The sequence below is a fragment of the Pseudopodoces humilis genome, chromosome 5 (genome assembly GCF_049639895.1).
Source record: "Pseudopodoces humilis isolate 2021_Gansu_Grassland_sample_001 chromosome 5, ASM4963989v1, whole genome shotgun sequence".
Taxonomy (NCBI): domain Eukaryota; kingdom Metazoa; phylum Chordata; class Aves; order Passeriformes; family Paridae; genus Pseudopodoces; species Pseudopodoces humilis.
The window spans coordinates 25,803,549-25,830,542 of record NC_142204.1 but is presented as its reverse complement, the minus strand read 5'-3'; the positions used below and the strand labels follow the sequence as shown (position 1 = coordinate 25,830,542).

The window sequence follows — 26,994 nt, the reverse complement described above, 5'->3', positions numbered from 1 at the left end:
AGAGCTCTGTAATAGAGATTAGAACAGTTCATTCTAGTTAATGGCTGTCAAGTCCTTGGACAATTTTTTGTTAATGTGTCTTTGAGGTGGTACCAAAGAGCCATTGGCCGTATCAGTACTATGAAGTTTGACGGTTTGAAAGTTAAAATAAACATGAGGATACAACCTAGAACTTACTTCATTTATTTAGTTCTGATTCCAGCCCAAACTATATGTGAGCTTTGTTACAGGTTGAGCTTCCATTTAGATATGCCTTGTTTTTAGGTTTGTCTCCTTTGGGATAGGCAGGGAGTGTAAGTCCTGCATTAGAGTATTTTCTTTCCTCCAGTGGAGGTATTTATATGGGATGGTCTGTCATTCCATTTGGAGGTTTTGTGGGCTGCATCATTAGAGAAAGAAGACTGGTATCATGAGCTTGCTAACAAACACGAGTAGTGTTTAATTCCTTACCTCACGGCAATTTTTCCCATGTAGTCAAGTAGCTGATGGTTTTATTATCCTTTACCTCTCAGAAATATTAAAACTATTGAGACATTTTCTGCTAGCAACAATCAATCAGAAACAATTTGTTTCATTTATAGACTTTATTTCAAAGTATTACCAAAATATTTGGCAACATTCAGTACAGGTGTGTTAATACTGTGATTCTAGACTGGTCTCTTCATTAATGAAAAGTGTCAGTTGCTGAGGCCTTCCAATAGTCCACTTTTAAATATGCTAAAAATTTCTGTATGGCTTTTAAGTGGAAGTGTTTGGTTTGGTTTCTTCTCTGCACTTAATGCAAGTTTTCCCATCTTTCAATAGCTTGGTATAAAGTTGTTCCTGACTCGTATCTGAATTCTGTGATTTTGTGTTTCGCTGCTGCCTCTAAGTACATGACATTTCAGCAGAACCACCTTGAACTGAGTTGCCTATCTTTTAGCAAACATGGCACTGATTACAGGTGTGGTTTTTTCATCCTCATTTACTTTTTGGTGTGTTTTAGGTTTGGGTTGTTTTCTCTGTGTGATACAAGGGCATTGGGGATGTCCAGGTTGAAAGTAATTTGAGTTCGTTCTCTACTTGGAGAGGAGCCCTGCTGTGGAGTGCTGATGGCAGAATGTTCCGCATTTCTCCTAGTTACAGCTTCACTGGCCTCTTATGTTGCAGTATGGCTAAAAAACTTCATTGGATATAAAAACATAAATGCTATGAGGGGGCAGACTGCAGGTATAGCATCTGTACTGTCTCCAGTGTTGGCTTCAGAAAACACAAGGATGCAGATCTCTCAGCTTGTAATTATTTCCATGCTCCAAGCAGCTTCCCTAGGCATTGGTCTGACATTGCTCCTTGGAATTGTTTGTGCTGCCCTTGGCCACATTAGATTACCGAGCACAAGCACTGAGACAGACACCCATTCCCAAGGTTTTTAGCACAAGGCTGGAAACACCCATGGTGTTCTCCCTGTAAAATTAAGAGGTCTTACCCTGCTTCCTTTGAAAACAAAGGCAAAACCCCTCAGTCTTCACTGGGGCCACAACTCAGCTCAGTAGTAGGACCTGAACATCATTTTGTATTGTAACAGAAACAGCCACTTCAGCTCTTCCTTGGATGCTGTTCATCTTAAATGTACAGTAAATAAAAAACAATATTATATGTAGGGATAAGTCACATCTGTTCCTGCTCCCAAGACAGCCATTTTCCAGGATGAGTATTGCATACAGTGTACAAAAGCAAGCTGTGATTCTGCCTTCTTATACACCCTTTGAGTATTCTCCTTTTGTCAAAAATATCTATGCAGATATTTTAAATAGAAGCATGATATATTAAATATATATTTTTTTAATTTGGGTTGATTTGGGCAGGGGTGGGCATTGTATGAAAAGACTGTAGGGAGAAGAGATCAAATGATACTAAGCCAGCCCTGCCATGCAAATCTATTCCCTTCCAAATGCCTTCTGAGAGGAGAAGGAAAAAATTAACAATAGCTAGGAGAAAGCAAATCAGTGATTTTTCTTTTTCATCCCTTTTAAGTTAAAAAGGCATCTTTCTCATTATCATTATGCAGGCTGAGCATTCTTTTCTTCTCTTTTATATACATATGTCTATATATGTATGTATAGATGTGTGTGTGTATACACACACACATATATATATTTGTACTGCTGTCTTAAATTAATAGGGTGTAGCTGTAAATAAGATAGCGGAGTAGTAGTTGTTCAGGAATTCCTGTTCAGCTTTAGTAATTTATTGGCTAACGGAAATCAAATGTGCAAAATCCTTTGTTGGAAAACTCCAAATTTGATTTCTTGTTTTGTTTTCCACCTGGACTTGTAAATACAAAAGAAAAAAATGTAGGACTGATTTAATGTCCAATTTAAACTGGGCTGTTGCCACTTCCCCTGTTTTTGTATGTACTGTAGATTAGTGTGTGTCTGTGTTAACTGTAGTGGGGTTTTGTCTGACAAGCCTGGAATTTATACTTTGAAATAAAACTACTGGGTTTTTAACATTTTGAGTCATTTGTGCTTAGTTCCTGACACCTCAGTAGGCAACTCTCAAAAAAGAGCCCAGAGCCCCTGCTCCTCCTCATTAGAGGTGTTACCACCTTGCTCAAGTTAGATTGAGCAGCAAGAGTTTGGCCCTTGGTCATTCGCAGGAAGTCAACTGCATGGTGCTGCCCTCACAGAACCAAAAAAACCAAAGCAAGGCTGTAACTTCTGCAAAGTTGTCTTCCATGCATTTCTGCAAAGTGTGGACAGACAGAATAAAGTGACTTGCACCCCACAGTTGCCCCAGATGAATACAGGAATGCAAATCCAGTTGCTGGTGCTGCTCTCCTTGCCCTCCAAGATGCTGGGTTTGATCTCTGAAGCAATGATCATTCTTTTCAGCAAGATGCTGTGGATAAAGTACCGGAGTTTTTCAGAGCACCCTTCAAGCATGGGGGCCCACTCACCTGGCCAGGGAGCAGCTGCTGTGCTCAGCACAAAGTGCATCACTCAGGCATAATGAAATCATGATAAATAAAAGCGTGTTTCAGCGCAGGCACCATGAAGAACTCTGCCTCCTACCCAGCTGCTTTAAGGGCAGAAGCCAGGAACAGCAACTTGTTTTGGACCAATAAACAGATGGACTAGAAGGCAGTCTGGGAAAATCTACCTCTTGGACCCACCTACCAAAGTGTAGAGAACTCAAAGTCCTTAGTACATGGAGTTACTGACATGCCTACCCTGAGTTAGTGCTGAGCCTGTACTTCAAGGGCATATAATTAATTTGTGATGGTAATAATTAGTTTCCATGCACTTACTAAAATTTGCTTCAAGTCACTGACCAGAAGATGATGGACTCTTGTGAAGTGATGCCTCAGCACAATCCCACTTGAAAGTCCTGAGTTTCTCAAACTGCCTATTTAGACTAAGAGGTATATGTACGGCACATAGTGCAGAACTTATGTTTTATCATCAAATACAGCTTAACTACTCTGCTCAAGCACTGCAGTAATTGCAGTTCCTGCTAAGTAAAGCAAAGTGAGAATATGAACGTGTGAACTCACTGTTTGCTGCAGGGTAGCTCTGGCACACATTCCACAGTAGGTCTGGAAAGAAGTGCTACAGCCCCAGAGCAGAATGTACCAAGAGCAAAGTCCATTTCTGCACACCACTGCTGCTTCTACTAAGGAAACTGAAAAAACTCCAGCAGTCAGCTGAGAATCAAATGTGAGCCAGCAGCACTGTTCAAAGGACAGCAAAGGACTGCTGTTGGTTTGTCCTGAAGTACTGTGCAGCCTGGCCTAGGCAGGCTGATAAGACCTTGCCCAGGTGGCTCCTGCTACAGAAAGAGGATGCTGTGACAGACTGTGGCCCCTGTTAGACCTGAGGCTGTACGGGTTATGACCACTAGAACCAGGAGGGGTGAGTTTGCTACTGAATTTCAGAAAAGGGGGATGGGAAAGCATGTGAAAGCTTGCATTTAGATGTGACAATTTTGACCGTCCTGCTGAGAGGAATCATTTCCTCTAGGCATTGACTGAAGAGGATTTTTTCATTATGGCAAGAGAGATTTTATCACAACCACCTCCCACTTCCATCTCCCCAACTAGTCCCTCTTTAGCCAAATCTAGAAACAAGTTAAAGAGTCAGAAGACACAGGACTTGGAAAAAACCTGGAAGCAGGGTACAAAAAAGGTTGCAACTTCTGCCACAAATCCTCTGCTTAAAGTATACCTTCCTTTTTTTTATTCCAAGTGGGGTCTGGGGAAGGAAATAAGATACTCAAAGAGACCTTTAAACTTCATGCAGTTGCCTGTCAGTTCTTTTGCACCTGCCTACAGGGCCATGCAACCCCTATCAAAACCTCCCCTGGTCCCTGATGCAGCTGTGCAGGGAAGAGGAGTTGGACCCAGCTTCTGTGGTCAGGACTGGCAGATGAATCCTGGCTGGCCTGGCAATAAAGGAAGCACAAAGGACAGCACAGCAAGAGGAATGCAGCGGCCTTTAGCAGCACAACCATAGGCAAAAAAACAGTCACAGTCACATGGATTGGAGTCCTAAGACTCACATAAATAGTAAATACTTTACTATTTAGTGTTTATTTACAGAAAGGGACTCAAAAATGGAGCTCTGTTTTCCCACAACTCAGGGTTGGAGTATAAAGCAGGTCATACCTTAGAGTAGGAGGCTCAAGGTGAGAGAAAGGCAGAGCTGCCATTTCCAGGCCTATTTGTCATGTCATGGACAGGTCACCGGTGCCACACAGCTCTACTCCCTCCAGGTGGAAGCATCTAGCTGTGCCCTGGGTCAAGAATACTGTTCAACTGCAGTAATCCACTGGAAATGTCCTGGTTCCTGGGACCAACTCTTAAACAGTACTTCTCCATTTGTATTTTTATATAAAACTGTGAAAAAAATCAGTAAATACATCCTGCAATGTTGCTGTGTTGTCCAGGAGTGAGAGTGAAGTTAAGCCATCCTCCAAGCCCTTCTGGGCTTCTAGTTTCAAACAATTGATTCTTGGTCCTCTGCTTGCTGGCAGCTCAGATCCATGCACTGCTGTTTGTGACCCAGCTCCATTCCTTAAGTGTCCTCCTTAATGCCTGCTTCAGCCTGTTCAGTCTGGGTCAATTCAATCCAATCTGTGGTAGTGGCTCCACCACCATATGTAGCATGTCTCTACACACAGCATCTCACACCTACCTCCTACCTCAGCAAACAAATTACTTCAGCCCTTTCATGGACTTTTCATCAACAACAGCTTTGCTGTAACTTCTGGTCTCCCTCCTCCCTTGGCAAAAATCACCCTTACTGTGACAGCCAAATAGTTAGGTAGAACCTCACCCCTATTGCAGTAACATGCTCCCTTCCCATCACACAAGCTAAACTCTAGAGGCTTCATTAAAACCTCACACTGCTCATCCTTCTTTACCTTCCTAAGACAGGGCAATGCTGTGCACTATTTAGCTTGGACCATTCAAAGACATGAGGAAAGAGCTGTTTATTTTGTTTTACTTAATTATACATAGAACATTTAGCACAAAACAGCCCAGTGATGCAATTCCTTGATGTAAATACAGAGTAATGTGCACAGCCCTGGCCCTCACAGCCATTTCACTGTCACATTCCCCTGTCACATCTGAGAGAGCAGGCAAAGATGGCACTGGGCAACTGCATTCCAAGGGCTGATCCATTCCAAGAGAGAGAGATCCCTTGTAAGAGATCCATTGCATCACATTTCTGTCCCTGCAGCCTGGGGTGGGGGCACTTCCAAAGCATCAGGCTGCTTCCCTTCACCCTCTTTTGCAGCCTGACATCGCCAGATGCTTTGGCCACACAAAGCAAGTCTTGACACTGAATGCCACTGAAAGTCACATCCTGTACAGAACAGACTGATCTGATATGCAGAACGCAAGCTTGATGGGAAGCAACTTGCAGCACAGTACTCAGACAAAAGGCAGACATCAAGCCAACACTGAGATAATGCAATCATGGCCCAAAGCATGGCCAACCCCGCTTGGCCCAGCCCTGGAGACAGGTCCCATGTTGCTACTGGAAACAGATCACTCCCACTGGTGGCACTGCTCCTCACTTGCTCTTGGAACAGCTGCGATGATGGCTCAGATCAACAGAAAGCAGTGCCACCTGCTTCTCATCAATCCTAGTCAGAAGAAGGGCCATCCAAACAGCTGAGAAGAAAGGAACGTGCTTTGGGCTACAGTGAAGCAGCCAGTATCAATACAAAGTGCCTAGCAGGCAGGACATGGGAAGGCAGGTATAAGGCACAGGGATGTGGACATTCAGGTTGATTTATTACACAAGAATAAAATTTCCATTAAAAAAAAAAAATCCGCTTGTGGATACTGATGCTGGTTTTACAGGATCGGCCTCATGGTGACAAAATCGAAGTTGTAGGACTCTGGCAGGCCCTGGTGCCGCGTGCGGTTGAACCGTCTCCAGCTGAAGACGGGGAGACCGCCCTGCACTGGAGGGCCATTGATGGCAGAGGCTGTGAAAGCTGCAGCCAGGCGGAAATCCGACACCTGGAACAAAGGACAGGAACCCGGGGCAAAAGGGCAGCGTGAGGGTTGACACATCCCCATCCCAGACAGCAGGAACAGCTCCGGGAGATTTGATAAGGTGAGGGAAGTGAGCAGAGGGAAACAAGCACAGGCAGCAATTCCTCCTCTGCACAAGAGGCATCTTCAGCCACAGCCAGTGCTGAAGGGCAACAGCAAACCACAAGTCCACACTTGTCCTATAGCCCTTGCACTAGCCAGGCTGAAAGAGCCAGAGCATCTGCCCTTAGGACAACCCTCCCTGCTTTTATGGGGCTGCAGCAGGCAGATAAAGGGGGTCTGCCCTAAGCTCTGCTGCATCTTGAGCACTTGGGCCATCCCCTGGGGCATGTCAGGGTAATAGGGGAATGGAGAAAGGCAGCAGAGTTAATGCTGCTACCCAGGCTCTGTGCTATTCCTTCATTTTTTCCAGAGAGGTCTCCAGCCTGCTCCATCTCCCCAAACTCAGCCACTAAATTTGTCTGTAGAGTTTATAACTAGAACAGGTTTGGCCTGTGCTCTGGGTTATTTCCTTCAATGCCCCTCTCAAGCCCCCTGTTCCACCTCCAGCCCAGCCCATTCCCCTTGCCTAACCATGCTGGCAAAGGCACTGCAGCATGCATTGACCACTCCCTTACCAGACCCCTCTACAAAGCCATTTTCTGCATTCCTCTTGTATTCGCCAGCTCTGGGATTCTCCCACTACTGTCCACTGCAACACACAGCTGGCTGGACACAGTGATGGAGATACCAAAATAGTCTCCCCAGGCCCATCCTAGCAACCAAACTCAATCCAGAAATGTAGCAGGCTGGAGCCCACAGGATAAAACACCGTACATCTTCCCAGTACACCAGGGCTGCACAGCTGCTTGACTGGGCATTGCTCTTCATGGTGAAAATACCATATAACCTGCCTAAAATAAATGCTGCTTTCTCCATGACAGGGGGTCTAAGGATTTTCCCACATCTCCCTAAAATGCAAAGTGATCTTCACCAAACTTTCCAGAAAGCCATTTCGTAGAGAGATGGAGCCCCAGAGCAGGGTGGCTTACTAGAGAGCCAGGCTGCTGTAAATGTAAACCTAAAGTGAGACTGCAACCACACCTTGTGGGCTCTGGGAGGCACCCACAGAGTCCTAATGAACAGGAGGCTGAGGCTGTCTCTTTCCCTGAGTGAGCTGAAGATTCATTTCCTGCTGTAAGACTTTGGGGTTTAAGCCCTGAATACCACAAGCTCCCCTGGATGCAGTTGTTTCATACACCTCTCCCTGTATCCCCTGCCACTGTGCCAGGACTGATGTCAGGAACAGGAAATGAGACTCTGCATAGAATTCCCATCCAAGGAGGTGCCCAAGCATTTGGAGAGCATGAAAAGAGGGAACAGACATGCCTGGCCATGCTTGCCCTAGTGCAGAGAAACATGCTACAGGTCTGACAGGAGCACAAACAGGCTGCAGCAAACATTCAGCAGATGTTGAAATTGAGGTAATTTACCTTGGAGTCATAGCAGCCTGCAGGCACCGGTAAAGAAGGATTCAGGTCTTCCCGGCAGCAAATGGTGTTGCAAGGATTGTGTTCAGCATAAGGATCACGCTGATAGTCTGGGGTGAAATGTGGTGGGAAGGGCAGAAGAAAAGAAAAAAACGTTAGCTCCCTCACAAAAAGCTGATGCCAAGTACTGGAGCCACTAAAAGCTGGGTAACTGCACTCTGTCACATTGCTTTTATGCTTCTCCCTCGGTACCAGCTACAGGTCAACCCTCAGGACATTAAGTAGACAAGCTCTTAATTCAAGACCATACAGCTACTTCCGCATCCCACAGGCACCACTGCCAACCTCTAACCACAAAAGCTGCAATTCCATCTGATGAAATTCCACATGATGAAAGCTTGTAGAAACTTTGTTAGGAGGCAAAGGGAAGTGGCAGGGCAGGGGGGGGAAGTTGGGGGGGAGAGGGGGAAATGCAGCAATGAGAGCCTTTGTTTTCCCGTTTTGGATAAAATTAAGTGTCAAGGAGCAAAACCTTTCAACACCCACTGCAGCAGCTGCAAGCCAGGAGGGGAAGGTGGTGAGCTCAGCGTCTACGAGCACGCTGCTACTCACAGCCCAGACAGGAACGATACCCCACCCTGGGAGAGGCATCCCAAACCTCAAGCCCAGTAATCAGCAAGCTCCCTATAATTGGGAATAAAAATATAGCATCTAAAGCTATCAGTACTTTCAGATGGGCTTAGCCAGAAGTTAATTAAGCTGGGTTTAATCCAGTTAAGGAGAACCCAGTCAGGAAAAAACAGAGCATTACCTACTGTCCTGGTTCAACCCCTGCTGGCAACTAAGTACCACACAACTGCATCCCTCCAAACCCCACCCCTTATGGGATGGGGAGAAGAATCGGAAAAAGGTAAAAAACAGGGACTGAGATAACAACAATTTAAATAACTGAATTGTTAATAATAAAAATTCAAAAGGAGAGGGAGGGCAAGAGAAATAAACCCTGAGAGAAACAAGTGATTCACAATACAATTGCTCACCACCTGTTGACCAATGCAATTCCCATGACTGAGCAGTGATCAGCCCCTGCAAGCCAATTCCCACAGTTTACACAGTAAGCATGAGGTTCAATGGTATGGATTACCCCTTTGGCCACTTCAGGTCAGCTATCCTGGCCATGCCCTTCCAGCTTCTTGTGTACCTGCTCGCTGGCAGAGCATGAGAAACTGAAAAGTCCTTTACTTAATAACTAAAACATCAGAGTTTAAGTAATACTTAAACTATCAACATTATTCTCACACAAAATCCAAAACACAGTACTTTATTAACCACTAAGAAAATTAACTCTATCCCACCTGAAAAAGACCATTTGCCAGAACATGGAAAAAGACCTTAAGTTTTACACTAAACTATCTGGTCTGATCACATCTAACTGTTGCTTAGGATTTAAGGCTTTCAAGACTGACAGGCTGTAGATGTATTAGGTGATAGTAGTCCATGAAGTTTCTTGGAGTCAGCAGCTTTCTGGAAAAGTCAAATAACAAGCCCAAGGAGCCTTGTTCTTGACAGAGCAATTTTAGCCAAGTTTCCTACCTCCAAAATAAGCTTTTGTTACCTTTTTGCTTTCTGCATTTAGGACAATATAACTGATCTGTATGTGAAGCTGCAGCTTCCCACTATAATCCAAGAAATAAAAGTAACACTGCTTATTAAGATCAGCTCCACAGCACACAAATGTGTCTTACTGTTGTATCTCATGATGTACTTCATGCTTTCCAAGTTGGTCACCTTGCCCTGGTCTCGACGGAAGATTTTTGCTCTTGGAGCAAGCTCATAGGAGAAATCCATGCCGTACTTGACAACATATGATGCATAGCCACTGAGATTGTAAATCTTTTCATGGAAAGGGATATTGTAGGAAGGCCAGTAACCTGACAGAGACAAATCCCAATCTGTTAATCACTTGGAAAAGCTGAATGCTCTTGCTTGTATCAGAAAAGAAAATAAATAATTTTCCATGTTGCATTGCCTTAGCAGAATGTCGAGGAACAACACAGAAAACTGGTTTGAACACAACTAGGCAACAGTCTCTGGCATGACCAGGGTTGACTTCCAGTGTAACACCACTGGAGACTGTGCGTACCAAGGCAACCCGCCCCCAGACTTCCACCCTCAGGACTCATCCTGCAAAACAGCTGAGATCAGACTTGCAGGAGCCTGAACATGCAGCATGGCCACAGCCCTCTTGAAGAGGTTTCCCTGCTGAACCTCAAAGGACTGCAAGATCATTTACCTGCACCAAACTTCAGTGAGAGGCCTGAAGTCACTCTGGTTTTGCTCCCTTCCCATCTCACCAAAGCAGAACACCACACCATGCTGACACACACAAACACAGAGACCACAGAGCTACTTAGGGTGAACAGGAGGCAGGCCAGCACACACACGCTTTGTACAGTGGGGGTTGCACACAGTGATAAAGAAAGATGAGGGATTGCTGCACATTTGCCAGTAGCTGCCTTTGAAGGTTAAGAAGTGACTGATCAGCAGAGCAGAGCCTTGCTCTAACTTTTCCAAAAGCAATCCTGCAGTTTCATGAACTCTCAAGAGCAAAGGATGCCAGGCAGGATTCCAGAGAAGTGTTTTAGGTGGGTGACATAAAACTGCCTGAAAGAAGACCACTGTGGAAAGCTCTTATAAAGAGTCAGACCTTCCAGGTAAGAATCTGAAGTAATTATTATTCATTCCAGGAAGTCCTGGAATAAATAAGGATACCTATACCTTAACATTTATTTTTTTCTATTTTTTAGGCAGCAAGTATGCAACATGAGCTAGGCCCAAGAGTTGCACACTTTCAAGTTGTCTCCAAAGCGCTAACATTCCCTGTTGTTCGTTCTCAAATCACATGCATCAGGATTTGGCTTAGAGATTTACTATCTAGGCACTGGTAAATGCAGGCTTCCACATATTAGGATCAGCCCAGCACAGTGTGAGGAGTCTGGTGTAAGATACTTAGGAAAATCAACTGGAATTCACTGGGAGCAATACCCACAGATACAAACCAAAATTCCTGAAGGATGCAGACAGCATAAGCACTGGAACACTGAATGGAGGCCTCACCAGCTTGGGTCCTGCCTAGGATAGGGAAGACAGGAATACCCTGTCTGCTGGCATTTGCTTACATGACCTAGAGCCTACCTGAGGGAAATAGGTTGTGTACAGGCTGCGTTGTAATACAGGCGTCCTCCAGAAATGAGCAACTTGCCAGTCTCTAATGATGCAGGCCGGAGGATACAGATGCATCAACTTCCAAACTAGTAAGGTTTAGCTGTGATTCAAAAAGGTGCTACTGTCTCACACAAGCACAGTGTGTACAGATGAACCCTTTCTCCCACCTGGAAAAACCTTTTGTTAAAATTGCTAAAACAGAGGAAGCTCTTTAAGTTCTCCTCCAGCAAGAGCTCTTCTGTGTCAGAGGAGACTACAAGTCCCATGCAGAGAGTGCAGCAGTCAGCCTAAGCCAGGATTTACCCAAGGGCTGCTATAAGCCAGTGAAACCTGGCAGGGTGCACACTGACAAAAAACAAGTCAAGAAAGACTATGAGGTTGAAAGGAAGGGATAACATGAAGGCAGCAAAAAATCTCTGAATCAAAATGCTTTCCTCCTCTGCCCTTTGAGAGCAAAAGCTATCAGCAATATCGAGAGACAGAGCAATAAGAATATTGCACATATGGTAGAAGACACTCAGATTCCAGGTTTTGCTCTGACGTATTTCTTCTTATGTATTACTCATTCATCATTAAGAAACATGAACTACAGCCTACTCCTGTGACCTATTCCTTCACTTCAGACAGTGCTGCCCTCCTTCACCTCCTCTAAAGGATTTCTGAATTTTCTTTGTCAATAAACAGAAAGCACCCAGACATCTTTGCCTGGAAAAGGCAATGTAAGAGATGCCTGCTTTTGAGAACTCACCTGCACTGTCCTACAAAACAAGCTGACAGAAGCCACAAAAGAAAAAAAAAATCTTTCCATTTTCAAACCTGTATAAGGAAATGCTTCATTTTTCCTCAGTACAAGGCTTACTACAGCAATACCTGCCTTTGTTCACATGAGACTTCAATTCTCATTCTCTGCTGTTTCTAGGTTTATGCTTCAAAGAGATTTAAAAAGCCAGTGCTGGTGGCAAACTCACTCTGACCAAACTAGAGTGCCCAAAGTGCATTATCTTGGGACACCAGCTACATGGCAATGATGGAGTGTGCCAGGGTCAGCTATTCTACAAAGACTTTAAGCCAGCATTGCTCTTGAGAAAGATAAACCTTCTTCACCTGAGCTGCTCTAAGCACCTGGGAACAGGGCAGGAGCCTTGATGGGACTTGTCTGGTGTCCTGCATGGCGTGGAGGAGTTCCAATCTGCTGTTTACAGCAGCTGAGGTCTCCAAAACTGCACTTTGGCAGTGCATAGCCCATCCTGTGTGTTGAAGGCTGTCCTCCTAATGTTTAAACTCCCAGAGACTGACCGCTCTGTTATCCAATATACACAAGGTACACTTAGGTATCTGGGAAAAGACATACTGTAGGTATGAATTAATGTGTAACCTCTAATATACGCTGCCACCTTTGAGAACAGAGCAGCTACAACATCTCAGAAGGAAGAAGTGGTCACTATGTGCCCAAGCCCAGGAGTTGGCCTCAGTCCTATAGAGAATGCCACACAGCTGCTCCAAAATCATTGCTGAAAAGGAACTCAGGGTACCTTCCAAGCCTGGCCTCTCTGCATAGGTACAGCACTGCCACGATGGGGTTGCAATGTTTCCAGTGCCAGAGCTAGAGGGTTTCTATCAGCTTGTCTGCACCCCATGCAGAACACAGCATTGAGAAGCCCAAGGCAAAGGAAGCCAAAAGAGACAGATATGCATAAGAGAGAGATATGGGACTTTTCCAAATTATCAGTCAGAAATATCTTATAAAACTACACAGACAATGTGGCAATGCCTGGAATAAGCTAGAACTTTCCAAGAAGCTAGACACGAGGAAAAATTTCAAAGAGGAGCAACCCCAGCTGCTAACATAGACAAATTTCCCATAATTTTGATGATGAGCAATTCATCAATTTATCCCCTCAGCATGTGATTAGGAGAAAGAGCACAAAGCACCAGACACACTTAAGGCTCAGGATTTTTGCTGATAATGTGCCTAGCAAACACTTGTGAATTAAACCTGACAGCAACTGTTCTGCTTCACCAAGACTTTTCTTTGTTTCCAATCAAGTTGTTACTAGTCTTGCTAGGGAATTAAAGAACCTTTTAAAGAGCAAATATTTATCAGAAAACAGAGATCCAGAAAAGTTCAGGAGATAAACTGAACATAAAACTTCTTTGGTATTCAAAATTTTATCTTCCTGCAAGGTTACTCACTCAACAATCATATCAAGTAACCCACAGCATCATAGTTATTTAGTAGTGCTTCAAACAGATCTCACATTTTCCCTCATTGGTCTCTTCAACAGGGCAAAATAATACCAGAAAAAAGCCAAGGACGCAATCAAGCAAGGAGACAAAACCCGTTTTTCCATCCTGTGCTTCTAGGAGACACAGATGCTCACTGCATTGCTGCCACAGCATCCCAGATAAATGGATTGCCATTGACCCAGCTATAGAGGCATCCTTACTTTAAACTCAGGATTACTGTTCAACAAATCCTTCCCTGGTACAAAATACAATTCTCAGCTGGCATAACGAGACAATTTTCCTAAGCCAGTAACTACTATAGGAGCTATTACCTTTCCGGAGAACATTTGTTTGATCAGAATACTCCACAAGAGTTGGGATCTGCTCAACAATGTACAATGCACCATCATCAAGGCTCCTCTGCAGCTTGACCTTCTTTAGGTCTAGAACCATGTACTGATTGTTGTAGGTTCCTGGGTATAAGAACAGAGAGTCACATGTCCTGCCAAGGGAAGGAAACAAGTACAAGAGGTAGAGGGAACATATCTTTTTTTCCTAAGATGCATATGAATGTGTACTTACCAGAGTTGCACTTTGAGAAGGTCTCTGCCCAAGTTTTGCCATCATTTGCCATCATGTTGGCAATGCGGACCCTCTGCCAAGCTAACAAAGATTCAGGCACCACTTGCTTAATGAGGGTTTCATTGAAAACACTGTTGGTAGTCTGCAACATTACCAAGCCACTGCCTAGTATGTAAAAGTCATCCAGGGAGACCAAAAAGCCTTAAACAGCAATAACAGAAAATTTGTTATCTTCGTGAACCTTTGATATAATCATAGAACAAAACAGAGACAAGTCATAAGGATACAGATGAGTCAATGCATGTGTGTATGAACTCAAACTGCACAAAGATTAAAGATGAAGTAGCAACTTCTGCAGCGGTTTTAGGCCCACCTGTCAACACAGCTGGAAATGAGAAACTGTCACACTTTCAAGACATCTAATACTTTGTCTAAAGCATTTGCATTGTGTTTGTGTGCCAAACCTGGAAGCTTCTCTATAAGTCAACTTAAGTCTTATGCTAAGGATTACATACACTAAATGCCTATCAAGTGCTTGTTTCTAACAAAGAAGTGAACTAAAAAAGTATAAAAATTCAACAATGAAGTCCAAAGTAAAGTACAAACTCCACAAAAACATTTTTATCAACCAGTATCAGTTTTAGATTTTTACTCTGTAAAGACAACATAAATTAATTAAATTAATCCCCTTAATTAACTCCTACTGTAATAAATCAAGCAGAAAAATCCTCCTTCTAGTTTAATTTTTTCCTAATTATTCTTACAAGCATCTCCAAGACACAGGCATCATAAACCACATCCTGTATATGAGGAGGAGCTCTACCTACTCTTCTTTCTGACATGTTGTCACTGGGGTTTTTTATGCCTGCCAGCTCTGCAAAGTAAATACAGTGATGGATCTGTGGGGTGGATTTCCTTCCAGGTTACATGCCAACAGAAGTGCTGGGTCCAGCTGCAAACCCTTTGCTGGGAGGTGTCATACAGAGCTGCAAAGGTCAGCTATGCCTCGGACAGCATGGGGACTACTTGTACAGCAGAAATAATTTGACTTTTAGATTACTCAGCAGATATGTGGCTGCCAGGTTGGGGAAGAAAAGTTGTTAACTGAGCTCCTGATGGGGAAGTCATACAGGACCTAAACTCTTGTTAAGAAGTTTTTAATAGCATCAGTCCTCAAGAGTACAAAATGCTAAAATGCTGTGCTACACTATAATAGTTGAGCTCCCCAGAAATGTTCCATAGCAAGCTTCATTAACACAATCTGAAAAGGTCACCAACCTGTGACAACAAGAAAGACAGCCTACCTCTGCCTCCTATTCTTGGGCTTTTTAATAAAAGGCAGACTACCTTCAAGCAAAAGTAATGTTTAAGGACTTTAGTTCATCAAAATTTCTTTAAAGTAGCAAGTTTTCAAATTAGAGCAGATCCAGGAAAATATGCTGCATGGCCATCTGTTGTCTAAAAAAATATCAGTATAGAATAGACTGAGCACTCTGTCAACTGGTATTTTACTTGTGGAGAGAGAGTCAATATATTATGTACATTATCAGCAGAGATTTCTCTCAAATAAGTACGGACAAGAGAAACATCCTAAACTGCCAGTCTATTTTACACAAAGACATGGGATACTCTAGCAATAATCTGCTGCATAACAAGTCAAGTGGTGCTTGCCCAATCAGAGACAATAATTGAAATTGTTAAAACAAGTGTGATGTGAATTGAGCATCATTCCTGTGGGTGACAATGCCAAGTGTCCTACTTAGAAACTACTTGGTTTGTTCTGTTCTTCAGTTTCAATCAACAGCTGAGACAGGACAGAAAAACTTGACTCAAACCAAATGCTAACACAGGAATGATGCTGAATTAACTGAAGGCTGAACTTTGTAATTCAAATAAACTGCAAAGCTCAGCTAAGCTGAAAAGAAGGGGATTTCCTTCTGGGCCTTAGTATTTACCAAGTTTTACCCTGCAATGTTTTAGAACACAACATGCCCTCCATGATACACCATTACTAGCCTAATTATTCCAAGATGGCCTATACCATTTTGATTTAAGGCATAGGCAACTCTGAAACAAAAGGAAGCTACAACACAAGCAACAGGTTACCCACAGTAAAGACATCCAGAAAAATAAAACCTGGGTAGAGAAGTCTAGAAAGATGTTTGATGTCCTCTTGAGCCATTCTTCTAAGTGTGTATGAGAATCTGTTGTAATTGAAGGTGTCTCACTGTATGCTTCTTCTATGTTTTTCCTGCAAACCTACCTCCCATTTTCGTTAGGAACACTCAGTCAAAACTTTTTAATCTTTTTTTAACTCCTCCCTCTATGAACCTGACAACTCTACAGCGAAACAAGCAAAAGTACTTCTGATTGCATTTTATGGATCTGAGCCATTTGGATTCAGTTTTCAAATGCCGCTGGAAAACGGAGGTTTCCAGAGTCTGGAGTTTCACTCACCATGACATTAATCAGCCAAGCAAAGCAAAGCACTTTTTGCAATCTGAGCCACAGTGTTCTCTAGAAAGTCAGCACATCAAAGAGCATGTGGGTGGCAGCACGTTCCTGGCTGCTGTTGTTCTGAAAGAGGTAGACTGCTGCTTTCTGAACCAGACAGCACCAGTTTTATTTGTGTTTTAAACAGTCACTGTGCTCATTCAAGTGCAGAAAGGGTCAGCTTTACAGACTGGAAGTCAAAGCTATGAGGTCTAGCCCACCTCTCAGGGATGGGAGTAGCTCCTGGCTGAGATGCCCAGTGCTCTGGTGTATAAACACACTTGAATATGGGAAAGTAAAGATATTAGCAGAGACTCAGCAGCTGCTTCTCATGTCAAGACTGAACACTCTTCAGCTGCCTTCCTTCCACTTGCACATCTCTCTTAGGAAATAAGAAATAGCACATCCCACCCTATAGCTCTGGTTTTATCTCCAAAGCTCACCAGACACTTTCCTTTGTTTCCCTACAGGTTTTAAATAGATGCTGGAGGAAACAGGGAAGCAGGAAATGGTCTGGCAATACCTCATGAGCAAGGTATTCCTGAGAACAAAGGCTACCACCTTTACCATGGTTTCTTCCTCCCAGCTCCTCCTCAAACTGTGGGGAAGGATTATGCTGCACTAACACCAGATTACATCAAAGCAAGGGATACAAACTACCTCTCTCTCCTGCCTTAGCATGTGTAGATAGATGACATGTATAGGCATCCATCAAGACAACTTGTGCCATCTTACTCCTATATCACCACCCAGCTCAACCAAGAAAGATCCCAATAATGGACGAGAGGAGGAAAGGTAGAAGCAAAATTCTTCAACTTTTCTTCAACTGTTTTGTTTAAACTGATACAATCAAATTAACATACTTGACAAGACTGTGGCTCAGCGCAGAGAAGGTAGCTCACTATCCATCCAAACCAGAGTGCTTGGTCAAAATGGCATACTGCTATTCTTAAATGGAGTTTGAAAGAGCTCCATACAAATGGATGAAAATCCTGGAAGCTGAAACCTCCCTGCTATCCAAAGAAAACCACAAATTTTAGCAGTTAGTTTGGCTCATTTCTTTGCCTCAATGAGCAGTGTAAAGAATTGACTGGAGGTGGGGGTAAAGGGGCACAGAGGGAGGAGAGCTGTAGGTTCCTGTCTGATCCACCACTAGATATGTGGTGCAAAACATAGCACCTACCTTGTCTCTATCATCACTTTCTTATTCCCTCAAATGATCACAGCTTCATTCAACATTTGTGAGGAACAGTAATGTTCTCTGTACAATTTCAGTTCACTCTGCTATGCAGTGATTCACCAGCCACAGGAATTACTCATGTCCAGAGTTTGAAGACAATGAAGCTCAAGCTTTCAGTTCAGACATTCCTCCTTTCCAAAGGTTCACAGAACTGTCTTACATGCAGCTCTGCAGACGAAGACTATGAGCAGAGTTCAAAGTGAGGATTAAGGTGAGTTAGTGTGGAAATGAGCAGCAAGTGAAGAAATCATTCTGCAAAAACAGAGATTACAGCTCCCATTAATTCCCACTTGACTATGCCTCTGCAGGACTACTGCTGCTCTGAAGGGAAGAAAGCAGCGAAGAGTAGAGACGCTGTTAACAATGGACATTTGAACTTGGTGGCGGAACAATGTTAACTGTTGGGGAAGCTGGGATGGATTCTGGAATCCCTGCATGTCCTCCTACCTGCTCACTCAACATGAGCAAATAAGTGCAGCTGTACCACAATGCACACCAGAACACAAATCATGGTTAGTCAATAGCCTCAGAACCTCTAAACTGAGTCACAGCAAATACTAATTTTTGCAATCTAGTAGCCTGTCTTTTGAAATTCAGTAAATAAAGATATAATATGGATAATTTTATTCCACAGCCCCAGGAAAAATCATGGCCTTGGCACATTCCTTCTCAAAAGACAAATGACCCCTTAACACTTTTTGACACAGCAGCACAGTTTTACTTTATATCCAATCTTACTAGATGACAACTATTTTTATATAACTCAGTTAAGTGTCTGTAAAGGCCTGGAAGGGCACCTGTCTTTTAATGCTCTCTGTTTCCTCCAGAAGTTAATAGTTTTATGTCCATAGGATGATGTTACTATTCAGGAGAGATTACTAAATTGGCCTTTCTTATGGGTTCTTAGTGTCTATCAGGACAGAGACTAAAAGCAGGAACACTTATGCAGGGAGACATTACAACTGTCAAGCTGAACCATGGCCAGGAGCTGCAGATTCCAGAGTCAGATGCCCTGAAAATATCTCTCATCATAACATGGAGCAGAGGAATTTGGCAGTTGCCTCCTTCCTACGTGATGTCCCTGGAGCATTTCTAGGCCACTGCTTACTCATTCCATGGAAAACTGCAAGTCTGTGAACTACACCCACAGCTAATGCAATTTGCTGGAGTCAATGGGCCACGGTTGGCTAGTGCTTGTGATAGCACCCTGCAATCAGGAAGCCAGTGAGCACACTTCACATGCCACAGACCTCTCAAACTTCACTGTAGCCATGGGGACTATGCTTTACAACAGTTCTCAGTCAGTTTCATTGGTAGAAGTACAGCTTCCCACATCACTATGTGAGAGTATACATGGCAATAGAAGGCTTTAAAATAAGCCATCTCTGCAGACCTCAATACTGTCAGGGAAGCACACTGGGATTTTGTACACCAATGAACAGACCCCAACCATTTCAGCAAAGCAGTAGCTGATTTTCCACAATCCTGCCACACACTACGCTTTATCAGTCTCATGCAAACAGAATATTTGTATTTCCTTATACAAAGAACCCACAAAAGGGACAACCAAAAGACAACACCACAGACAGCCACTAAAAATAAAATAATCAATGCTCTGTGTGGCTGATCTTGATCCCCAGTTTTGAATCTGCAGCACAATGCAGCATACAACAGTTGCTAAACAGCCACATTCTTTTCAAGGGTTGTGCTAACATCAATATTTCAGCTGAGAGATATGAGAGACAGAATAACCTTATGAACATCCACGTGATGAATAAAGCTCAGAAAACTTTGCTTTCAACCCAATTACACAGGCTTGGCAAAATTCCTTGCAACAAGTGAGTGGAATTCCTCCAAGGCAATTGCAGACAACCTAAGCTCTTGGAAGACTGTACACTAGGAGATATTCAGACTATCCCTACCCCTTCCTCAAATTAAAAATCCCAGTTGTCAGAAAAGACTGCATCCCTGAGGAAGGTCAGACCCCCACAGAGAAAGGCTTGTTTTCAATGTGAAATTAATGCAACCACTTTTCAAAACATTCTCCCAGTCACAGATTCAGGAGCCCCTGCCATGAAGGACCCTTGCCCTTACAGTAAGGCACCGTAACTCAACAAAACTCAAAAAACACATTTTTAATCATCAACCAACAAAATTTTATGAGAATGAGATAATCTGCTATGGTATTTACTTAATTTAAAATGTTTTATGAAGATTCTTGACTGTTTGGGTATTTGCGAACTTGAAATTTCGCCTCTAAAAACTTGTGCAATGTGAGCTTTAAGAGTTATAGATTTGCTTTGGTTTTTCACATTCTTATTTCTTGGTGCTGTTCTGTACACTTTATGTACTATGTACATACATAGTATATATTTTGCTATTCAAACATTACTTGCTGGCAATTTCTAACATTTGGCCTAATCTTCCCTAAAAAAGATTCTAAATATTTTGTCTGGCTATATTACTAACACACCAAATAAGCATTAAAAAATACTCCCCTCTGCAACAACTTACAGAGAAGCTGGGAGAGGAAGATGTGGGGTGAAAGCAAACCAACTGAAGGCTTCTGAACCAAACATCAAAGAAGCCAATACATTTTCAAACAGTGAGTGTTTGATACTCAGTAATAATCCCATTACGGCAAGAGTCATGTCACAGTGGTAAACAGAAGTGCTCAAAATGGTTGGTTACCAAACACGCAAATGCTACAGGCATGGTGAGGAGTTCAGCACTTGAGATGACTGCAGACAACACAAGCAGAACTCAAAGTAGCATGTTTGTCCCAGAGGTAAAATATTTAACCAGTACTATTCAGAGCACTGAAGATGATTAATCAACAACGAAAGACAATGACAACAACATTATATTCAAGACAGAAAAGTCAAGCTGCCATTTTGTTCTCTTGGTGGCTAAAAGTTTTAAGGTAGATTGAAGCCAGTGCTTGTTGTGTTACCATCCTTTTCACAGCCAGACAGCTACAAGGTGGTCCATGCCAAACTGAGTACCTACATTGTTTCAGTTTTCTTGACTTTACCTGGGTAACTGCTGAATGAGACACGGCTGGTGCTGGTGTATGGATCAACTATATTGAAGTTCCAATGCTTATATATTCTCAGTGTGGCTGCGTAAGTAAACCAGCTGGAATGGGCAAAATATATATTCTCATATCCAGGCAGAACCTGGAAAACAGAAACAGAAGGATTAATAACTTCAGACTTCACAATATTCTGCAAGCTTTCAAGTTTTTTACTTGAAAAAAACTGTGAGAACTTGTTTTAAGTAGTTTGATTAATTGCACTTTTGAAGAAAAAGCAGATTATTGTGCTTTTAGCTGTGTACTAAATAAATTTCTGAAACCTCTAGAAACAATTCTTGCCCATGTGTTATTTTCAAAATAAAACACCTTGGGGTTACTTGGGATATCTGCATGGTATGATTTTTCTCCCCTTGTTTCATTTTGAATAGTTCTATTCACACATTCAGATCAGATCTTTGCAAACATATCCAACATTAATTTAAAACATGCTGTTTCTGTGAGAATTCCTCTGATCCACTTTGAAGTACAAAAGCAAATGAAAGCAAATTAATTTTGAGATGGTAAATAGATAGATAGATTGATCATCTTTTCAAAATATTTCCCTGGTTCTATGATTTGTTGTTAGTTCAGAAACCTCTTGCTGCAGGCAAATGCTTCAGTTAATGTTTCTCAGTTTAAGGTGAATATTGTTGCTCTGTAATACATTGAGTTTCTAGATGCTGATTAAATCTCCTTAATATTTTTAATTGAAAAATGTAATTGCCACTATGATGCATCAGTCGCTTATCTTAAAAATGTGGGGTTTTTTTCTGTCATCACTCCTACTGGTAATCCACTCAAAGTTATCACCATTAACAGAAAACATCAGCCACTTGCACCCATTTGTTTTTAAGTCAGCACTGTCCCTTAGCTTAAATAATCCTTTTCCTTTATTTCCTGCCTATTTGCCCAGTGTATTTGCAGTCATTCACAATACCCCTTTTCAGACTTCACTTCTCTAGGTGAAATGAGCTATTCTCACCAGTCTCCTCTCCCTGGTAGTTCCTCATTCCCTAGTAATTCTAGCAGCTTTTCACCATCCATCTCTGTGGTTTTGGTTTGGTTTGGCCTTTCCCCCCAGCCTTGAACACAAGCAAGAAAAACTGGACTCAAAATTCTATGTAGGCACAAATGAAAACTTAATAAATGCATCTTGATTGTTAACAGAAGTCTCCTTATGCACATGCAACATGAACAGGGAAGACTCCAGAAATGCAGACTCATGGCACTGCAAATCAACAGAGTTACTGGAGATTAAGTTCTAGTGCTCACCTTTATCAGTGCAGAGCAATGTCCCATGTCCCACTGGTATCTCCCATGGCCTCCTGCATCCACATTGCATTGTCCACCCCGCGCAGAATAATCAAATAATGCAGGAATAAGGTCCAACAGGTCTCCAACTGCATTCAGAAACTGGACATCAAAGTTGCTCAGTGGCTGAATAAAGGGGAAGACGACAAAAAACACTGAGACAGAAAAATATCAAGACAGCTTCACTGGTTAGAATTTGTTTTTTGCTCCCAAAGGAAGCTCTTGTGTGGTCTATGAAATGCCTACTGACAAGGCCCAGATGCTCACACTCAGTATGGCACCCAGCACTGAGGAAACTTCCAGGATCTGGCCCTTGTAGTGGCATTACCAATGCTATGATTTCTGAGGCAAAAAGGAAGATGTAACTGTAACTCAAAAAACCTTAGTGTGTTTGCAAGCAGCATACCAATCAGTACATTGTTATAGATATACTAAGGTAAGATTTAATTTTTTTGTTTATCTAGATGTCTTTGAAGAGCCTTACACTAGTGCTCTTGGGAGCTCTTGGATTTTTATAAGCACTGCAATTTAAGACATCCTCAGGTCTGAGGAGGAAGAAACAAACGAGGGAAACAATGTTAACAAAACAAATCAAACTAGCTGAAAAAGCAAAGTTATTCAAGAGGCACTCTGCTTTAGAAGTGCTTCAGGAAACTTCTTATGGTTGGAGCTAGCCAGGGTTAACAGGGTTAACTACACATAGCTGGTTGTGCAACACGCTCTTTAGAACCTCCTCTTACTTTGCCTCTTCAAAAATGAGAGCTTAATAGTGGTTTAAGCTCAACCTCCAAATACTGTTTTCTAAATCTTTCCTGCTCTTTCTTTCACCATGCCTCTTGTTAAGGTAAGGCTTAAGGAAAAGAAGTCAGAACACACATCACTGTAGGGCTGTGAATATTAATTTTATAATGCCGCATAATCATACAGCAAAGAAACACATTACTTACAATATAAATCACTGTTACTAAACCCATATGGCCGACCTCTCTACAAACCTCAGTAAAGGGGGACAAGGAAAAATAAAACAGTGTCAAATCTATTTGCTTTTTATTCAGAAGGCTGAATTCTTATGTTATCCATCTGTTGCTCTGGCAGAAAGAATAACCAATAGGAAAACCAGAAATAATGTAAACTCCAGTCTATGTATCCCACGGGAAGGAATTAAGCCTTCCCACAATGCTTACACACAAGAGAAACAAGCCATTCTGACAACTAAAACCATTAGTAGCATAAGACCCCAACAGCAGCTATAGTTTGAGGGAGAAATCCAAAACAAACTTTCACGTACATTACATTGCTTTAGGTCATCATGTTTTTGCTGTAAGGATCCAAACAGGGAGCAACATCAAGAGACATGTCTTTGGATAGTTCAAAGCAACTCAGAGATATGAAACAGTTACAAACCAGTCACAATTTCTATTTCATTGGAATCCATATAGACATTTGGCACTGTTGAAGCACCATTTTTCCCCATCCAGCTGCACTGAAAACCCACAATAAGAGAAAGCCATTTTCCAATGTCTGATTCACACAGGCATCACTGTACAGTACCACCAGGAAGGGAGCAAACTGACTTGCATGAGATTGCTCAGCCAGCCCCAAGACATTTTAATCATACTTGGCATCCATTTGCTACCACTCCATATTCTCCTTCATAAAACCTGCTTTCACTGTAGTATCTGCAGGTAGCTACAATGATGCTGCTGCAGCATCAGCCAGAATTGCCTGAGTATTTTAAAGAAGTTTCCCACTTTTGTGCTTTCTTAACGTCAGCTAAAAAACTGCATCATAACTGCGTGACATAGGGTGTATTACAATTTTTGTAATCACCTTCTCTCATCCCACATTTCAGCAATGTCAGAAAAACTCCTTATATATGTCATTTAGATCCTGAAGAAGAATGAATGAATTAAACTGACAAGCAGAGAGGTGGTAAAGCCACATCAAAAGTCCTTTTGCTAGAATGTGTGGCTCCTCCAGAGTGCTATCCTGAACAGCAAAACAAAAAAATCAATTTGAGTCTGAGTTACATTCAGGGAAGGGAGAAATAAACTTAAAAAGGGCAGCAGAAAGAAGAGAACCAGCCCTAAAGGCTTGTTTGTATGGGACATTAAAATAGGCAAGTTATAAAATAACATTTGTTTTCCAACAAAACTCAGGCTCCAAGCCTGAGCACTCTGAGTACAAAATAAGGAAGTACAAATAGAGAGCTATCCTGGAGTCATTCTAGTATTTAAAACTCTGACACATCCTCATTCAAGAGTAATATCCCTGCGTAGACAAGCCCAAGATTAATCACAGCGTTGGTAGAGCATTAGGCAGATGAAAAGGCTTTATGTCCTTTGAGTGCCCCTCCCTCAGAAATTGTCTTGACAAAAGGGTTGGGTTTGTTTACTGGATATAAAATGTTGCTAAACCAGATGCAATAATGTCACACTTTAACATAAAGATGTATTCAAATTTTGATATCACTCTTAATGATTCCTGTAAATATCAAATTCAAAATACATAGGTTTACAATGTACCTTGTCTTCATGCAGGTCTTAATGGAAGCAGCTACCTAAAATTGTCCTCAGGAGGACAGACTCCATGCAGTAAAACCCCAAAGTTTAGAACAATACAGTACAAAGCATTTCCTTCACAAAGAATAAAAAATATATACTAGTGCTACTATCAAACCACTCAAAGCCCAAATTTTCTTTCTGCAGTAAAGCTCAGGTACTTGTGGCAGACACAATGGTTCTACAATATTCAAGTAAAGCAGGTCTGAATTTCAGGGGAGAGCAGAAAAACAGAACATCTCAGAGTTACTTGTGTACACATAACCTAACTCTCACTTAAGTATCTGGCTCTGGTGTCAAACTACCATGCATAGTACCAGAAAACAGAATTAAAAAATTAAAAGCAGATTAGCTATGAAACAGCTTGTTTCCATTCTCCTGAAAAGGAAATAGCCCTATATAACTCTGCTCAGTGTTATAATTCGCTTTGTCACACTTTTCTTTGTAAACACAGTTCCCTTTTCTTCATCCCCTTTATCTCTTTTAACCAATTTGTGTCAACCAAACAATTTCTCAGTGTTCAGGACAACAACTTGAGGAGAACTATGTATGATCATTAATGGTGCAGGGAAACCAAAGAACCTTGAAACCCATCTCCTCTTCATGACATCTTCTCATGTCTCTGCTGTTTTGGGAGTTAAGAGGAAAAGCTTTCTAGCCTCTCTTCTACAGTATTTATTCTTATTTTAAGCTTAAGACAAGGGGAATAATTGCCCTTTACATATACAGAATAATGTGTTGAATTTAGAAGTACACATAGTTTTCCCAACAGCAAGCAGAATATCAGGCAACAAAATATAGATCGTCACATGTCAAGTTTTGGCTTGGTTTCTGTTGGGATTTAGGGGGTTTCTTTTGTCTTGTTTGAGTGTGGGTAAAAAAAGAAAAAGAAAAATGCAACAATCCACACACGAGGTATTTTTAATATTTCTTATGTTCAATACCACCATGAATCCAAACTACTGAACTACTAGAGATCAAAAGATAAACTTGTTCCTGATTACGATAATCCAAAGACAATAAACACTGCTAGGTGACTTTATTTGCACTTTGGCTGGCCGGTTTCTTTAATCACAAGGAATAAGGAAGATACCAGTGGTGTTTGCTCTTGTGGTTGGTTTGTGAGTTTAGCTGAGGCTATTAAGCACCAACAGTTTACAGAAGCTGAACTGATTCTCAGATAAATTGATGTGTCAAAGCTAGAATACTAGCCAGAAGCTTTGCATCTGCACCTGTTTTTATTGCATATGTAAGCTTGGAGCAACAGCCTTCAAGCTGTGTTTCCTGAAAGAGATCCTAACAGCAGTAAATACGTACATACAGTGGTAGCCTAATCCCTCAAAAGTACTTGAAAAGTATCATATTATCCAACAAAATGAACTTCCTGTACTCTTACAGAACTGTCAGCTGTCATTTTGATGCCAACAAAAGCCAAGGACCTAGAGCAGCTGACCAAAACGTACTCAAAGGTAAGGACTGATGTTAACTTACTGGCTGTGGCAAAGAGAGAAAATAGCAACACCATTTCAAGTAAGAAATACATACACAGTGAACATTTTTGCTTTGAATAAAAGTATATACATCTCAACATAGGTGACAATGTCCAAAGCTAAAATTGTGACTGACGTGGAAAAGAATCAAAATAAATCCCACCAATGGCTCCAAGCACATTCCTGAAAAGGAAAAAAAAAATATTTCCTGCATATAATTCAAGAATGGAGGACACAAATATTTCAGCCCAAACCACACATCTGAACTTTCACTACATGCACCATTTTTATACAGAGATCCTGGTGAGATTTCTAAAAAGAGGGTAAAAATTATTCAAACACTTCAGAGGTCAGTGCTTTTTAGTATGAAATGCATAGTTAAATAAGCAAGCATCAAGGAACACACTTTGCAGGCAGGGCATGCCTATTACAAAGAAGTAACTCAGACACAAACCACCACTTTTCCCTTCCCCCTACATGAATCTAAAAGATTCTTTAGCAGAAAAAAAAAATTTAAAAAAATCTGGTGAGCTTGAGAGGGCTCTTCAAATACAGCATTATGAAAGGATATGAATGTGTTCTTCTCCTAGAAAGTCAAGGTTTCTAGCGTTTCCCCCTACAAACTCAGGTCCCTCAGGATGGATTATTATTACAAACACCTTTTGTTTTCAGTTGAGCTGGCTCCCCATTCATTAAAGTCACAGAGTGACTTCTATGCAAGAAAGACGCACATTTTACCAAAATGCAATTGTTTACAATTCAGGACCCCCA

General features: G+C 41.9%; 1 protein-coding gene across 2 annotated transcripts in view; it reads right to left on the bottom strand.

Annotated features, from left to right (window-relative positions):
• Positions 1-26,994, bottom strand: part of PLBD1 (phospholipase B domain containing 1) — a 47,032-nt gene that overhangs the window by 3,801 nt on the left and 16,237 nt on the right. Inside the window, exons 5-11 of one of the 2 annotated variants that reach the window (XM_005527701.3) lie at positions 22,134-22,298; positions 20,820-20,964; positions 14,053-14,253; positions 13,803-13,943; positions 9,765-9,950; positions 8,023-8,129; positions 4,521-6,514 (exon numbers count right to left, since the gene is read on the bottom strand). In XM_005527701.3, the coding sequence (XP_005527758.1) occupies positions 6,347-6,514; positions 8,023-8,129; positions 9,765-9,950; positions 13,803-13,943; positions 14,053-14,253; positions 20,820-20,964; positions 22,134-22,298 (1,113 nt within the window). In that variant the 3' untranslated portion in view covers positions 4,521-6,346. Of the gene's footprint in view, positions 1-4,520; positions 6,515-8,022; positions 8,130-9,764; positions 9,951-13,802; positions 13,944-14,052; positions 14,254-20,819; positions 20,965-22,133; positions 22,299-26,994 lie in introns of those variants that run through there. The other variant, XR_015772490.1, reaches the window with a different exon arrangement.